Source organism: Panthera tigris, chromosome B4 (assembly GCF_018350195.1).
Source record: "Panthera tigris isolate Pti1 chromosome B4, P.tigris_Pti1_mat1.1, whole genome shotgun sequence".
Taxonomy (NCBI): Eukaryota; Metazoa; Chordata; class Mammalia; order Carnivora; family Felidae; genus Panthera; species Panthera tigris.
Window position 1 is genome coordinate 103258280 of NC_056666.1, and position 17316 is coordinate 103275595.

At 37.6% G+C, this 17316-nt stretch overlaps 1 protein-coding gene across 1 annotated transcript in view; it reads left to right on the plus strand.

Annotated features, from left to right (window-relative positions):
- Positions 1-17316, plus strand: part of ACSS3 (acyl-CoA synthetase short chain family member 3) — a 155520-nt gene that overhangs the window by 117818 nt on the left and 20386 nt on the right. The window contains exons 10-11 of the mRNA XM_007088761.2: positions 4666-4761; positions 7465-7528. Of these exons, the coding sequence (XP_007088823.2) occupies positions 4666-4761; positions 7465-7528 (160 nt within the window). The remainder of the gene's footprint in view (positions 1-4665; positions 4762-7464; positions 7529-17316) is intronic.

A 17316-nucleotide genomic window follows, 5' to 3' on the forward strand; every position in this document is an offset into this window, starting at 1 on the left:
TGTGGGCAGTTGTCTTCCCTGCATCACCTGACTGGACCCTCGCCTTTCAACTAGTCTAGGGCATTTTCATGTGAATTGGTTCCTGAGTGTTCGGGAAGACACAGAAATCTCTGTGTCTGAACCAACAATTCTAATGCAACGTCTGTCTGTCCATGCATTTTCTCACATACAGCTCTCTCAAAACCCCAAATAAAATAAACTTGGCCATAGAACTGAATGTTGTGCAGATATTTACATAAATTTTATTTGCATTGTTGTGATTCATTACTTTTTGTTCAAAAGCCCTCATTAGCATGCAACATCACTCAGAACTAAAGCTTGAGGTCTTACGAGGACTTCAAAGAACTTTTAAATGATCTGTCTCCTCACTACCTATCTGAGCTTATTCCCTGTTAACACTTTCCTCCTTTATTCTGCTTCAGTAACACTAGCTGACTAACCATTCCTCAAACACTCTACAAATAAGCTTACCTCAGGACCTTTGCCCTTGTGTTTCCTTCCTCCTGGATTCTTTGTCCTTAGATGTCATGTGACACAGGTCCTCACTCGTTTCAAGCCTTCACTTAAATGTTACCTTCTCAGAGAAGTCTTTTCTGGCCACCCAATCTAAAATCGCAATTCTTCCCCATCACATCACACACCCCGTCTATGCTTTCAAAAATTTTCTTAGTGCTTATGACTCCTTAACATGTCATATGTTTTATGTGTGTTTTTATTGTTTGTCTTTCCGTCTAGAATGTGAGCTCCACGACAATAGGAATTGTGGTCACTTTTGTTCATTGTTCTAGCCCCAGTTCTGATGACAGCACCTAGCACATAGTAGCTGCTCAATAAATATTTGCTGATAAGTGCTATGTCCCACCATTACTTCCATTTACAAATCTGAGAGACTGGGCTCACTGTCTGTTGCAAGGATTTTTCTTCCTCTGAGACACAGTCCAGGTGATTTCAGCCCTTCATATTCTACTTAAGAACCTCACAAGTGGTATGCTTTTCTATTTCATTCTGATCCTTTTCTGTAAGAACTATGCAACCAGGAAAAATGGTTTCAATTTTCTAGGTCAGTCCTTAGTATTTTTCATTTGTAAAAAGAATATCCCTTTTTTTTCTATCTCCCTGCGTAGTTGGATTAAATGCAATAACATAAACAAAAAACATTTAGCATAACACAGCATAATTCATATTTGAAAAAAAATGTATGTTCTCATTATTTTTCTTTAGAGTTAGAGGTTTTAGGGAAAAATCCTCTAAGTAATAGCAATGCAATAAGGTGGAGAGGCACCAATGCAATAAGGTGGAGAGGCAGTAAAGATACTAAAAAATAAAAAAAAAAAAAAGTGAAGTGTCTGCATTAGCTGTTAATGCAGTATGAATATAAATGTACCAATCTAACGTCTTCTTCACAGCCTTCAGCTCTCTGCCACCTTCTTCCTGGGTGTCTCTTTCTAAGATTAGGTATCTTTGGGAAGATTTCTCCAAATGAAGCATCCAATTCTTTTCCTCAGAAGAATGTTCTGGTTGGTTTAAATGCAGCCATTTCTCGGTCTCAGTGTGACGTCCGGATTTCCTGTCTTCTTAGATAACTGCTAGCCAGTTAATTATAGCCTGGGCAGTGTGAAGCAGATGTTTTAAGAACATCTTCGCAATGGGGCTTTGGGAGTCCTTAGAAGTTTGGGTCAGGGCGGCAGTGTGCCTGAGGGCTTTCCCCAACCAGAAGCCTACTTTGCACCTGGACAAGCCTGAGAGCCAGGGTGGCGACACAGTCTGTGTGCATGAACGTGTGAGCACACGAGTGTGCTTGCCATGCAGGTGGATCGGTACATTCTTTGGGTCTCAGGACGTTCAGAGGTATACAGAGAGACAACCAAAGTTTCTATAGCGACCATTATGGCCTTTCTTATTCCACTTTGGTCCTAACTATGGCTCCCTGTGTGGAGAATCCTGGAAACTGTCATTTCATCTGAATGTATCTTTTACATGTCACTACCAACAGTTCTTTTCCCAAACCCCCAAATGAATATCAAAATAAAATCAACAAGGCACTCAAATTACTAATGTTTCAAGTATAAACCTACAGTATCTACTTTAAGTACCTGAATGGATAATCCTTTTCATTGCCCTTAAAAGTGAGTCAAAGTAATCTTATAGAACAACAGCCTGTTCATTTAACTTAACAGTCATTGGTTATAACAAAACAGCGGAAGGTTGACAAGATTATAAATATGTAGTCACTATACAAAGATGCTTAAGAATCTCAGGAAGTATGCATAGTGTCAACTTACTTAGGCAGGACATACTGACCGTGCTTCACTAACTCGTTCTTGTGTCTTTCTTTAAGACTAGGTTTTATTCTCGCTTCCTCTAGCCCCCATCCCCTCTCTCCCGGTGGTATAAGAAGGGCAGAGGGCCGGGATCTTTCATGAGAGTCCGCATGGAGACGAGATGAAGCAGAGTGCAGTTAGAGCTTTGTTGTTGTGGTTTCTGTTTGCTTCTCTGAGACAGCAGGTCCTGAAGTCATTGGAAGGTTCATTTGTAGGTTCTGAGGCCATCTCTTGACAAGTTGCTAAGAGGCTTTATGGCGTTTAGAAATGTAGAGAGTTTGAACTTGAAATGATTGGAGTGCCTCTAGTGATAAACTAAACTTGATGAGACACACTTTTAACATAGAAGACGTACTTTAGCAGCTGCTTTCCCCCTCCCCCGCCTTGGGGTGGGAGAGGGAACAGAGGCGCCATAAAGGGGACCTCTCCCTTCCTCATGCGTCCTAGTAGCTTCTGCCCCTGTTGTCACCTCACTCTGTCTGTATACCTTCCTTTAAGCGCCTCACTCGACAGGGTTGCTTCTTGTCATCACGCTGTTCTTGTCTCTGTCAGTTATGGAGGACAGCTGAGGTCAGTACTGAGACATTTTTAAAAAGGCAGAGGGGAAAATGTTGCTAACCTTTCCAAAAAGGGGGCTTCCTTCCCTGCTTCGCGTGCACCATAGGAAGAAAGGACAGGGGTATTGCATGACTGATGGAATGCCATTGCATAAAATGCCTGCCCGGTTTTGCTTTTTTTTTTTCATAGTATGAAAGTACTTGAGAATTTTTTGTTAAACATCAGAAACGTCTGCTCTGGTTACTTGCTGCTTCTCCTCAGCAGTGACCATATGGCTTAGCATCTTAAGCACTGGACTGTGACTTAGGAACTGTGTTTTAATGTTCGAGGGTCCATCTTCTGTTATTGATGCCAGCCGAGCCACCATCCATAAAATGTGAATAATAAACTGAGCTACTCTGGAAAGTAAAGAACAGTAATAAATTCCTCCCACCATGCTAAAGTGATATAAATGTATGAAAAATTATGATAGAAACCATAGTGGAAAGAAGACATTCTGAGTCCTTAGGAAGATAGTTGTTTTTTAATATTTTGGATTCCCCTGGACCCAATTGGTTTGACAATTAATCCTTTGGGGATATGTACGTGTATGTTTCTGTGTATAATATTAAGCCAGTAGTTCCAGAACTTTTCACTGTCAGTACTCTTATCCAGCTCCTCCAACACACATGCCTCATATTTAAAAGATGCTCTTAACCCCAAACTCGTGTTTACCAATAATAACAAATGCATTTGTCCATAAAAATAATTATTTTCAGAACTTATGGATATCATATAATAGCTGCTGTTATTCGGTTAGCAACTTGAGATAGAGAAAACTAATCTATCATTTTTGTTAATTGATGCAGGTTAACGGTGGCTAAGTGTCTGCTCTTGATGAAATCATCAGCATACAGTAATGTCCTTCCTCCCTCTGTTCCTTTCTTCCTTCCTTCTTATACACCTGGCTGCCAGACTTTTGGAACAGCAGGCTGAGAGCAGTTTGACAAAGCATTGTTAAGTTCAAGTTCAGATGCAATGTCTGTAAGCAGGGGTAGTTCTTAAAAAATTCGCGTTGATATTGTTCATATATTCCCCCAAAATTTTGGATTACTAATTTTAGAGATTAATCCATAAATAACAGAAAATATTTCACAAGTAGCTGTTATTACCATAGTAAAATAACTAGGTGAATTAAGTGAAGGCATCTTTACTAGGGATCTTTTAGTGTTTAACGTGTGTTGTAAAATTCTCAGTCATGGGGAGCCTGGGTGGCTCAGTCAGTTACGTGTCTGACTTCAGCTCAGGTCATGATCTTGCGGTTCGTGAGTTCAAGCCCTGTGCTGTTGGGCTCTGTGCTGACAGCTCAGAGCTTGGAGTCTGCTTCAGATTCTGTGTCTCCCTCTCTCTCTGCCCCTCCCTGACTCACACTCTGTCTCTCTCTGTCTCTCAAAAATGAATAAATGTTAAAATTTTTTTTTTAATTCTCAGTCACGTAATTCTCCATTTTTCATGCCTTTTGATTCATAACCAAGGACATTCGAGAGGCCTTTCTTTTCTTTAGAAGAAGCATTACAATATATGTTATTCTCAGTTTGTATCCTTAAGTTTTAAAAATGTTGATCTGGTATAGATTGCTAATATATTTTTTTTCATTTTTAAATAATACACTTGCACTATTTATTCCTCATGCAGTTAAATTTGTTGAGAAACGGTGGGGTGGGGGGCAGAGAGAAATGCATACACTGAGGAAACATCATGATTTCAAGTTGAAATATTAAATGATAAATAATATTTATTTCTCCAGAGACTGGATCCCCAATTACAGCCTCATGCATCGGATTAGGTAATTCTAAAACCCCTCCTCCAGGACAAGCAGGAAAAAGTGTTCCGGGATACAATGGTGAGAAATGATTCTGATCATTTGAAATATGTAAGGTTAATACATTTGGTTTTTGTTCTGTCTAATGCGAACCAAAATGCATAGTAGGTACTTAAAAGCATTTGATTGAATGAATACTTTGTACTGAAAATAAATGCGTTAATATTGTTATTAGTCAATTTGATAAAAAATAAGATTGTTAACTTCCAAGGACATGTCCTACATGACTGTCATAACCAAGAAAATAATATTTATAAGGCACATTAAGAATATGGCTGTGAAATTAATATGTATGGAATATTTGCTAGGTATGGAGTACTTTGCATACATCATTTCATTTAATGATGAAGTACATTTAATTTAGAGGTATCATTACCATTTTAAAGATGAGTTAGCTGTTGCTCAGAGAGACTGAATAACTTTGCTGAGGTAACATGGCTGGTTAGGTGCTGTAGAGAACGCCCACCATCATGTTTTATTTTTTTGTTTATGTCTTTGCTTGTTTTTCTCACAAAAGCTGTAGTTCTTTCCATTATATATATGCTACCTTTTAATTTAGGAGTGATGACAAGTCTTCTGAACCTCATTGGTTAAAGATAAAGCCTAAAGATTGCAAATAGAAAAATCATTTCATTCATGCCAGTGGTATGTGAAAATGAGATACAATATATTTTAAATATTTGTTTTTAGATTGTTGGTAGTGGTTATAATAGTTCAGAAATTACCCTTTTTGGCTCTGCCTTCTAGTTGTATAACTTTTGCAACAATTCACCTAACTTTCCAAAAAATTCAATTTCCTTATGTCTAAATGGGAATAATAATGGTCACAACGAAGCATTAATGCAAGCTCTTGCCAGTAAACAGACTAAACTAAGTCTCACCTAGTAGTGTGCTGAGATTTCAGAGAAGCCGGACGAGGTGACTCAATTTAGACTTACACATTCATTTTCCAGACAAGGAAAATGAAGAACAGGAGTTATTTTATTTGCATAAGGTCACACAATTTAGCTTCATAGATTCATGAGGACCCATCTTTGGGTGACAGAGTATGGTTCCTACACAGAGTTCCTATTTGCATGTAAATTATAAAATACAGAGATTTGTCCTTGCTTCTCTAAAGTAACATGTTTAAATAACATGCATTTTCTTTTCAGGACAATGATTAGTTAAGGAAATGGAGATCATTCGGTTTAGTCTAGCAGATGTATTTATAAAAAGACACTTAAGATTTTTTTTTAGAGCAGAAATAGATATTCTGTGAAGTCGGTGACTTTTCCAGGCATGGAAGGTGAACCCAGCTTTAGTGATATCCTCACTTTGAACAGTTCTGTCATCCCTATTCCTTTTATCAGAAAAAACGCTTTGTGTTGAGCCATTTTTAGGGGCTAATGTTTATGGGAGATGTTAAATACATTTCCCTTTCAGAATTTCAGTACCATTTTTATATCCAGCTATAAGAATGAGTTGAGCTTTGACGCCTCATGAAATTTCAGTATAGAAGTTTCTTGTTGTCTGTAAGCCAATGGCTTACAGACAGCATAGGTTAAACGTTAGAACTAAAGTATTTATAACCAAAGAAATAGTGACGTTATGACTCATGACTTTTGTGTTTTGTGGTTAGTCAGAGATTCAAAGCATAAGTTGTATCCACTTGGGAAAAGAAAGAAAACCATTTTTTATGTGAAAAATATTCAATGTAATGTAACAATTTCACATTCATTGAGTACCTTCCAGAAGCTTGTCACTTTTTTTTTTTCAAGTAATTCTGGTAACAAACTATGAGAAAAGAATTACTCCCACTTTTTATATAGAGAAATTGAAGGGGTAATACTTGTTCAGGGTAAATTGAGTGAATTGACCACTGTGCTGGGATTTGGGGACAGTTAGGCATGACCTCCACCCTTAATGATCTCACCATCTTATGAAAGGGATATTTACACCACTACTAATTGTCAAAATAGAATTTTAAAACAAAGTGCTCTGGGAACACAAAGAAGGGATGATTAATTTTTTCCTGGGGACAATGTCCTTCTTTTCTCATAGCTTCACTCAGTAGAATAACCTGGATGGATGAGGCCGCATACAGGATAAATTAGAGCTTAAAACATGATATATCCTCATTTCCAGTTTGCACTAGCGGTGGCTGAATGGGGATACAGGCTTCGGCCTCCTAAAATATTTCAGGATTGTAACAGCTTAGCACGGAAAGCATTGGGATAATATTTGGGAAAGTTAAATGGAGCTTTAAGGCTCATAAGTGGATATTCAGCCTCAAATTAGGAAAAAAAAGGGGTTTTCCAGGCTTTTAAATAGTTTATTTTTATTACTTGAGATATTTTTTTTTTGGTGTATTTAAGAACTTGATTTGTTTCCTTTAAGTTTTGAAAAACTGGATATATTTTTAATGTTTTTGATAGAATAGAAGGGTATGTTGAAGTGGATATAAACATAGATTATGAAATTAACAGCATGCTTGAAATACGATGTCTTTATTTAACGGAGGTTCTGAAGGAAAATTCATAATCTTATTAGGAATCAAAGCATATGCTCTTAATTTTTTGTAAGATGTTAGCATAGTGATATAAGTTCATGGTCTCATAGGACTTAAAAGATACCTTTAAAGGCACAGTTTTGGGGGCTGGATATTGAAAATATGGAAAGGTTTAAGCTTTAAGGTTATGCATTTTTATTCAAATTTATATTTGTTTATATTTTACTTTGCAGTTATGATTTTGGATGACAACATGCAAAAACTGAAGGCTCGATGTTTAGGAAATATTGTGGTAAAGTAAGAAAAATTTGCAATGCTACTATTTAAAAGAGCAATTATTAGTATATAATATTAAGGGAAAAATGGAGGGACACCTGGGTGGCTCAGTTGGTTAAGCATCCGATTCTTGGTTTCGGCTCACGTCATGATCTCGCCCTCTGTGAGTTCGAACCCCGTGTCAGGCTGTGTCCTGACAGTGAAGAGCCTTCTTGGGATTCTCTCTGTCTTCCTCTCTCTGCCCCTCCCCTGCTCTCTCTCAAAAATAAATAAATAAACTTAAAAATGGAGTGGTTGCCGTGACAGTACTAAAGAGGGGGTTGCAAAGTAAGCTTGTGCATTGTGTGAGAATACACAGTGTCAACTCTTATGGTTGAAGCACGGAAGCCCCGTAAGGTAGAACAAATTTAGATACAATTTTTAAAAAGATAAATCCTGCATTTTAAATAATTTTTGATTATACAAGTAATGTGTAGGTAGTGAATTTAACTTAAATACCAAATATATAAAGAAGTAAATAAAGTTTCTATACTCCCACACTTTAGCAATATGGCATTAATTTTATAATAGATCTGACTTTTTACTTTTTGGCCAGCATTTTAGAGTGTTGAAACAATTCAGCCTATTCTTCTGTGCTGCTGTTTTTCCTTTACCCTGTCTCACGAGCATTTTGAACTTCAACTCTGCCTCTCAAAAATGTTTATCCCCATTCTAGACCTTTTAGTCTTTTTTGAAAATTTATGATTATAAATAATGCTATATTGAACATCTTTTTTGTGTTGTCTTTTCTTTCTTTCTTTTTTTTTTTTAATTTGTTTTTGAGAGAGAGACAGAGAGAGACATGAGCAGGGGAGAAGCAGAGAGAGAGAGGGAGACACAGAATCTGAAGCAAGCTCCAGGCTCTGAGCTGTCAGTACAGAGCCCGATGCGGGGCTCAAACTCACGGACCGTGAGATCATGACCTGGGCCGAAGTCAGATGCTTAACCAACTGAGCCACCCAGGTGCCCCTGTGTTGTCTTTTCTTCTTTTCTGATAATTACTATAGAATTGAATAGATTTCTAAAAGTATAATTACTAGGTCAAATAGCAGCCTAATATAAAATCCATGATTTAGCAAGTACCACAATTCCTTGCTAACAGTTTTCATCCTTGTTCATTTGGTAAGCAAAACATGTCAAAATTTGAAGTGAAAATATTAAAAATTACTTTGATTAAATCCATACTTTAAGATCGTTATGATAGTAGAAGCTGAAATGCAAGTAGATTAAGTTGAGGGACACACAAGATGTGACATTGTAATAATTGATATAGGTTGCTGGAGTGCCTCCGATTAGCATGATACTGGCCTCTTTACTCATATGGTTTAAGTAGTAGAGTTTGGCAGGAGCTGTTTTAAATAAAGAACATTCTATGTCAAGCCTTGAAAAGGATTTGTTTTCTCATTTATTTAGAAGAATTCTTAGGACTTGACATCCTCAGATTGATATGAAGTTGTCTCAGGTGAGGTCTCTGAATTGCAGGATACCAAACACATACTCTCACCCGTTCCCTAATCTGAACCTAAATCCTAGATCTGAGAGAAAAAAAAAAAAAGGAAGATATGGTATATTTATACAATGGGGTATTACTCAACAGCGATACAGTATGAGATCTTGGCATTTGCAATGACATGGATGGAGCTAGAGAAAACAATTTTTTTCCCCCCTCAGGTTAAAAAAAATTACAATTCTGTGAAAATTAAATGAAAAACAGTAACTTTAAAAAGAATGTATTTCTTCAGGTCGAGATACTTTGGCCTTATAGAAAGCTAACAGAGGAGATATACTTGATGATACACTTCTCAGATTCTCATGTTATCAGTAAACATGTAAATGTTATATTACTCTTTTCAAGTTTAAATTTTAATAAATCTTGTTGGCAAGATGGAAAAATAAAATACTGAATATGCCGTTTATAGTCATAATTTTTCTGAGCCAGAATCCATGTTCTGGTTGAATATCTGCTTGAAATATTTGGTTGAAATCTGACCTCTTGGGGGGGGAATGGTAGGGATGGGAGGACGGCGTTCCAAGGAACTAATAATCTGAACAAGATCGTGGGTGGATGTTTAGCTTACTTATGGAAGCACATGGTTTTTGAGAGCCTTTGAGAGCACTCTAGCAGCATACATTTTATATAACTGCCTGACTCTATGTGAGCCATCTATTTCATAAAGCAACTCTTCCTGTAAGATCCTAGAGGTACCATTTGATGCCAGCAGTTATACACCCATCTGTGTTCTGTCATTCTCATTATTGGTGGCTTTGCCCTACTTCCATTCAAAAATAATAAAACGTAGCAATAACCCACGTAAACTGTATTTGTTCTTGAAGCCATGAGTATTACTTCAAGTACTTAAAATTAACACAATTGCCTTAAGTCATTCTATGGTTTAAATTGTCACCAATTCAGAATTATTTTCTTCCCTCTGCATTCCTAAACAGGGAATTTTATTATGCTCATGTGGATTCTGAAATTTCTATGTGAACTATTTGGAGATACACTATGTTATGACATGCAGTGGACTTTGATCCCTCCCATACATTAATGGTGAAACTAGATGTTTGAAAATATTATATATATATATTATTGTATTCAAAAGGTTAAAGTAGAAAAAATAGGAAAAAAGTTGCCACCAAAATCCCTTTTTTCTTCAAGAATAGTTCTTGAAATGTAATTTTAGGAACTTATTTTTATCTGTGAGAGCAAGGATTTCCTTTTGAAACCTACATCTCTAGAGGCCATTCTATCCTAACCCACCAACCTCAAAATTATTCATGCATCTGAATGGCTGCCCGCAGTATGCATAGAATGTTTTCATGTTTAACATCTATCCATAAGACTTGTTTGTGTCTGTCTATAGCTGTTCTATGTGCCTTGAGGGGATACATTATTCATCCAGAATGTGAAATAGCCAATGAATGCTTTTTAAGAGCTCATAATAAATATATGTTTAGTTGAATTAAGGGAGAGAAAAAAACATAGCTTTTTGACTTAATGAAAATTATTTTGGTTTTAAAAAGGAGTGTGTAATTTGGGAGATAAAGTTCTTTCTGTGTTGATCACATTCTAAAAGGTCTGTGATGTGAAAGCAGGCTTCTTTCCAGAGATTAGCTACATGGGCCCCCAGAAAAACAAGGTGGCATGTAAAAGGGATTATACATGGTGAGAAGGGTCCACAAAATATCTGAGATTCTAAATTTTATTTATTTATTTATTTATTTATTTATTTATTTATTTAATATCTGAGATTCTAAATTTTATTTTATTTTATTTATTTATTTTAATGTTTATTTATTTTTGAGAGAGACAGAGACAGAGCGTGAGCAGGGGTGAGACAGAGAGAGAGGGAGACACAGATTCCGAAGCAGGCTCCATTGCTCTGAGTTGTCAGCACAGAGCCCAATACAGGGCTCGAACTCACAAACCATGAGATCATGACCTGAGCCGAAGTTGGACTCAACCGACTGAGCCACCCAGGCTCCCCTGAGATTCTAAATTGAAAAACAAAATGTATTGACCCTCAAATTTGAAAAACGGAACAAAATTAATACATATTTCATTAAATATCTTTGAAATTTAACATCCTAACAACTTCATTGTCAATTTAGCCTTAATAAAGTTTTCATTTCATTTGCAAACAATTTTTAGGTCTTATTTTCTTACTTGGCATAATTTCCGAATATGTACAGTGACTGCTGACAATTAGTAGCCAATCGTAAACTAAATGTGTGACTTCTTGCCAAATAATTTTAAAAGCAAAATTATTACTTTTCTTCCAGAAAAAGTTTTAGTTTCTATGGTGTATTGCTATGTTTTATTATTTGTGCATAGATATGGGGTGAGGCCACCAGCAATAAGAATAATTAGGGTCTATGAGGAACTTAAAACTGAGCTGGCATCCAAAGCCAGCACTGGGAGTGATCCTGGCCAGAGATAGATGTCCACTCTCAATTATTCATGCCCATGCTTTTCTTTATTACTTTGTATAATAATGGAGTGGGAGCAGTTTGAAAGAGCAGTATTTCCTAATGTTATTTATGTTCACTAATTATACTTAGAGTAGTATAACCAAGAATGCAAGGAAAATCTGCATAGAATATTTGCAATGTATGGGGCTCAAACTATGTTAAAGTAAGTCAATAAAGAAAATGACTCATTGTTTTAGTCCCAAATTTGTTTGCTTTTGTAAGTACTGCTATAGCTTCTTGTTTCGCTATAAACTGTGTTATGAACAGTATAAATAACATTGGAAACTATCTTTCTCTGACAGTTTCTTTAAAATCTGAAGCTATAATCATATTTTTACCCTTTTCAAGATATTAAATGTAATGATTCATTTTATCATATTAAGATGATTCACCCTAAAATGAGAAATCATGGTATGTGGAAATGTTAAAAAGAAAGCTCTTGTTCCACTTCGTTTTTTCCATTTTCTTTGTTAATGCTTTTTAGAAACCGCTGTTTTGCTCTCCTGGGGATCCTATAACTGGAAGGTAGATATTTAAGTGATTCCTAAACTACTGCAGACTCTAGGATGTAATAAACATGAATCCAAGGCTTTTGTAGATTTCTTGCATTCCTAGGATTTTTTTCCTTTCTAGTAGAAGAGAAAACTACATGTCTGCCTGGATGTTAGAGAATTCCTTTGATTTTGAAAGCTACGCCAGGCAATTAATTTAGCGGGAAAGTTATGGCATCTGAATTGCTATGAATACAGGATGTTCACGCATTTGGGGAAGTGTTCCTGCAATTGTGTCCAAAGCTCTAAAGTGCAGAAATAAAACTGAGTCAGTAATGTCCAAGTACCCAGAGCAGGGCATGAAAGAAAATTTTCATTGCAATTGCCTTCCTCGGTACCACAGTGCTCACTGTTATTAAAGCCATAGGTCTCTGGCTACTGTAATGAGTAAGCAAGAGTTGATCATAACCAACTTGCACTAACTAATAAATTGTTTCCACAGCATTCGGTTTTCTAAAAAAGAAAACAGAAGTCCTCTTTTATGGGCCTGCATTTCTTGGACCAGATCCAGTGGTTGCTACCGGAAGTGGGGCCTGTCTCCCTGCTGTGTGCCCCCAGCCAAGCCTGGGAACATTGCCCCACAGCCAGTGGTGGGGTATGAGGGAGCCGGATAGCATTGTCCAAGTGGCTTCTACTCGGGTGCCTGGCGATAAATATCTCAGCCACGAGATATTGAACTCCTGTCCCCTAATGCTGTTTATTCACATCTTTATAGCTTTGCAGGAATGATTCAGTCACTCTGCTGCTGTCTTGGGAAAGGGTCAGACAGCTTTCTTTTCATCAGTGTAGCCTTTGAGTACAAGTTTGTCGCATAATTATAATCATGTTCCTTTTCTAAAGGTCATACACAGATTTTAGCAAGATGTTTTATTAGCCTTACAACATCACTGTGAGGTAGACAGTGGGCCAATGTCGTCCTCGTTTTAGACATGGGTATCTAAACATCATTAGTAGTTACACAGCTGGAGCTCACATTCAAACCTAGTCTTTTGTCTGTCCAAAGAGAAAGAAATTATGGCCTAATCAGTCTCTTTGTGGGAAGACAAAAAATAGCCTCACATGAAAATCTCAAGTAAAGCCTAAAGACTCTATCGGAAATATTCGGGTGCAAAGTTGGGATCTAACCCCAGAATTCTCCAGGAAACTGGAGTTATATCTTCAATTTACTTCTGTTACCATGGAGACTTTTGATGGAACAGTAAATACAGACCAGCCTGTATCTGGGAATGGAGGCATAAAAGGAGTTTGATATTTCAGAGTGGTCAGGAATGTGTCACCTTCTACAATGAGGGGCATTCCCTTCCTTTCTTAGCTATTTAAGGATTTTTCAGCATCCCCATGCTTCCCCATCATGTGTCCCCTCCACCCACCCCCCAGTGGGATCACTTCAGTTATTTCTCTTTCCCCTTAAGAATGGTCTCTTTGGAAAGACATTCTTTCGGGGTAACTCTTGATTCACAATTAGGTTGCAACAAAACCCTTTTCACTCTGCTTGAAAGAGTTGGGAAAGGTATCACAGGGTGGTAGCATTTTACCTTGGATTTGAAGGAGGAGTACAGATGCTAACCAGCAGATGCCTTGGGATTTTAATATCTTCCTGTTTCTTCTGCCAGTCCAGTGTATCTTTATGTTATTGTAACTACAGAAAAAAGTTTTTTTTCTGTAAGATAACTTCAGAAGAAAAGCCCCAGTGCACCCACTGTTCCAGAAAGAAGACCTACATTTAGTATAGAATAATCATTTGGATATCAACAAGAAAAGTGTTAATTTAGAATTCTGCCCCCCCACCAAAAAAAAAAAAAAAATCTGCTCTAGCTCATATATACCTAACTTCTGTCTGAAGCTCATTGCTTCTCTTCTCACATGTTTTATTTCACATATATTTTATATACCTATAGATAATCACAGATATTCCTAATTCTGGAAACCTCTCTTCCTGCTTTTCCTTAGGACTATTATATGGCATCTTTCAAGGTTCCTTTTACAGAGTTCTTCTCTAATATTGAAATAACAACATGAGACTTTATTAGTGAAGAACAGATAGCATTCCCTCATTTTACCCCATTAATTAACAATTTCAATCTCATATATGCTTTCCAGCCTGTTCCTCAGTTAGATTTGGAGATAATGAAGTAGTTTTCTGGGGACATCTCAAAAATGATCAGGAGGCAAATATGCTATTTCCAGTAGATCCACACCTTGGCTTATTAGGCGTGACTTAGTTTTAGGGATAAAACCTTCCCTTCCAAGAGCTCCTGCCAGTAGAGAGTTTAATGACCTGCTGTAAAACTTGCCTGACAAACATCTTTACGTTGTTATTTCATTAACGTGACTGAATAGATATCATTCATGACAGGCTTTCTCCCTGTCTGTTTTGTAAAAATACATTTCTTGTAGTACACAACACGCCAGGATTTTCATATGTCTGAGACCAGAGTTCTTATATCTTTGTATCATTAATGTCTAATACAATGATTGAGGAATACCGGAATCGAACAAATATTGATTGAATGAAGAAAATAAATACATGAGTGAATGAATGAATGAATGAATGAATGAAACATAAGTTCTCTGGCATTTTCTTCTCTTTCATATCTTCATCCTCTCTCCACTGGCTACTTCTACTCAAATCTTCCCCATCTTAAATCAGCCTGCCTCTCTGCCTTAAACAATGACATATCTCTCCTGCCCATCACCCACAAACTTTTAAAAAAATATAGTCTAAACTTGCGGCCTCCACTTAACTTCCTGTTTAGTTTTTAGTCACACCCCTTGTTGGCCACTCCACACCACTGAAATGGCAATCCTAAGAATACTCAGAATATCTTAATCACTAAGTTCCTTAACCTCTCTTGAATCCACCCTCAGACAAAATCCGTGCTTTCATTTGACCTTGTTGAACACTCAGTCATTATTAAAACTCTATTTTAATGGCTCCTAAGTTACTATTTTTTCCTAGTTCTCATACATCTCTGTTTTATTTTATTTTGTTCAATAGTCTTTTTTTTTTTTTTTTTTTTTGGTCCTTAAAGAACAATAGCATTTGGCCTTGAATTTCTCCTTCCTGTTTCATGCTCTGTCCCTGGATCTTATCTTTGGTATGTTATTCTTAATTCTCAAGGTCTATGGGTATACCCAAACTTATGCAGACCTTTCACACAGGAATGAGAAATGGTATAAAAATCCCTACTGTCCCTGTTCTTCGCAAAATTTAAGCAGGTATTTAAAATTTTGTGCAATAGCTGAAAAAGCCCAGGTCCTTAAAGTTTCCTGCCCCTCGCCCCCGGAGGATGACTACCTAGACTTTAATCCTCTAAGCTTTAATTAATTATCAGAATATAACGTATCTGTTATGTATTGTTAATACTAGGGGTAGATAAAGTGAAAGAGAAGCCTGTTTAACAATATGTCCTTCTATGTGCATAGTTTTTAGTATGGGCAATATTAAGAGACTCAGTATTTGGACGGGCATTTCTGTATGCCAGATGGAGTTAGGAAACAGGTGCTCCCATTACACCTGGCATGTGCATTCTAATTTGCCTCAGACCCCACCACTCTCTGATGTCTGCCAAACAGCCTAGCGTCAGCTGGCATTTATTATGGCAGTTATCTTTTATTTTTCTTAGAATATTGTTTAAAAATATCACCATGAAAAACATACAGGATTATATATCATGATATATTTGGGGAGAAACAATTGAAAATGATTTATTTAATATGTAAGCAGAATCTATCTCCAGCAGGGTTATTGTTGGCGTTGCTTATTTTATGTATAGTCGGCTTCACTGACTAAGGTTATCTCTTCTGGCCTGTTTTGGCTTTTGATTCACCATCTACCATCCCTTCTTGGTGTCCTCTTCACCTCTTCCTTCTCGACATCTTGAACATGATGCTAAGTTGCATGTGTTTTGGTGGCTTCTCTATCCATATTTTCTGTCCATGTTTACTAATCAATGATATACACTGGTCTGTAAAATATTAATAATAAAAACACACCGATGAAGTGAAATTATATACATAGTGATTTAGGATTGACATAGTAAAGTCCGTTCAAAGGACCTGAAGGGATCATCTGCTTCAGCCTGCCTCCTGCCCGCAGACTTAGTGATGAACAGCAGTAGTAACAACAGCAGCATCTCTGTAGTTTTCTTTACGGATTACAGAATGCTTTCACATGCACTTTTATGTCATGACATGAGGTCCAGAAATGCAGATGTTGCATTTCTCGTCCATCTTAAAATGTCTCCAAATGAAGCCCTCGCAAGGGAGGACCTGCCTGGAGGCTGGAGAGAGTGGGGCTGGGCGATGGCAGCTGGGCTCCTGAGGCCACCTGTAACAGCACTTTCCGTCTGACCGAATGTGAGAATACAGTTCGGCACCTCAGAGGCCTAATACTGGGGTGGGGGGAGGGGGGGGTGTGTGACGTTGCCTCACCTGGGCAGCAGCCACGTCTACTTTGTTTGCAGTTTTCTCAGCAGCCGTACTGTACGGTCCCTGCTTCACTATGTATTTTATTGTATGAGTATGGACGGGGAAGGTTTTTCAAAATCCTTTAAGTTTTACGGTATCTAAATCTCCAGACTTTAAAGCATCTAAAAGATTTCTGTATCCAGAAAACAATTTGAGTGGGTATTTTTGTCAGGTGGCACTTCTTACAGGGAACCAATCTAACATTTACCTGTCAGAAAGATAGACAGGGGTGCCTGGGTGGCTCAGTTGGTTAAGTGTCCAACTTCAGCTCGGGTCACGATCTCGCTGTTCGTGAGTTCGAGCCCCGCATTGGGCTCTGCTGACAGCTCAGAGCCTGGAGCCTGCGTTGGATTCTGTGTCTCCCTCTCTCTCTGCTCCTCCCCAACTCACGCTCTGTCTCTCTTTCAAAAATAAATAAGACATTTTAAAATTTTTTTTAAAAAAAGGAAAGATAGCTACAGATTAAGCCTTGCCATGCGTAAAACATCTGTTTGGTACTTTGGAGGAAAGCAGGAAATACAAGAGCAAATTGGTCGGAAAGAAGAAGTGTATCCAACCTTATATTTTATATTCTCAGGTATCTCCATGTGTTCATAGGATGAGAAATCACAGAGGTTGGGATGGTTGTGAAAAGGAAGAATAGAGGGCGTACTGAGAGGGAATTCCCTGAGCCGGGAGGGGAGGCAGCTTGACTGTGAAGATAAGATTGTTCCTGGAATGTTTAATTGGAGCATTTCTTCACAGAGACATGCAGGGGTGGCAGTTGGGACCTTGATA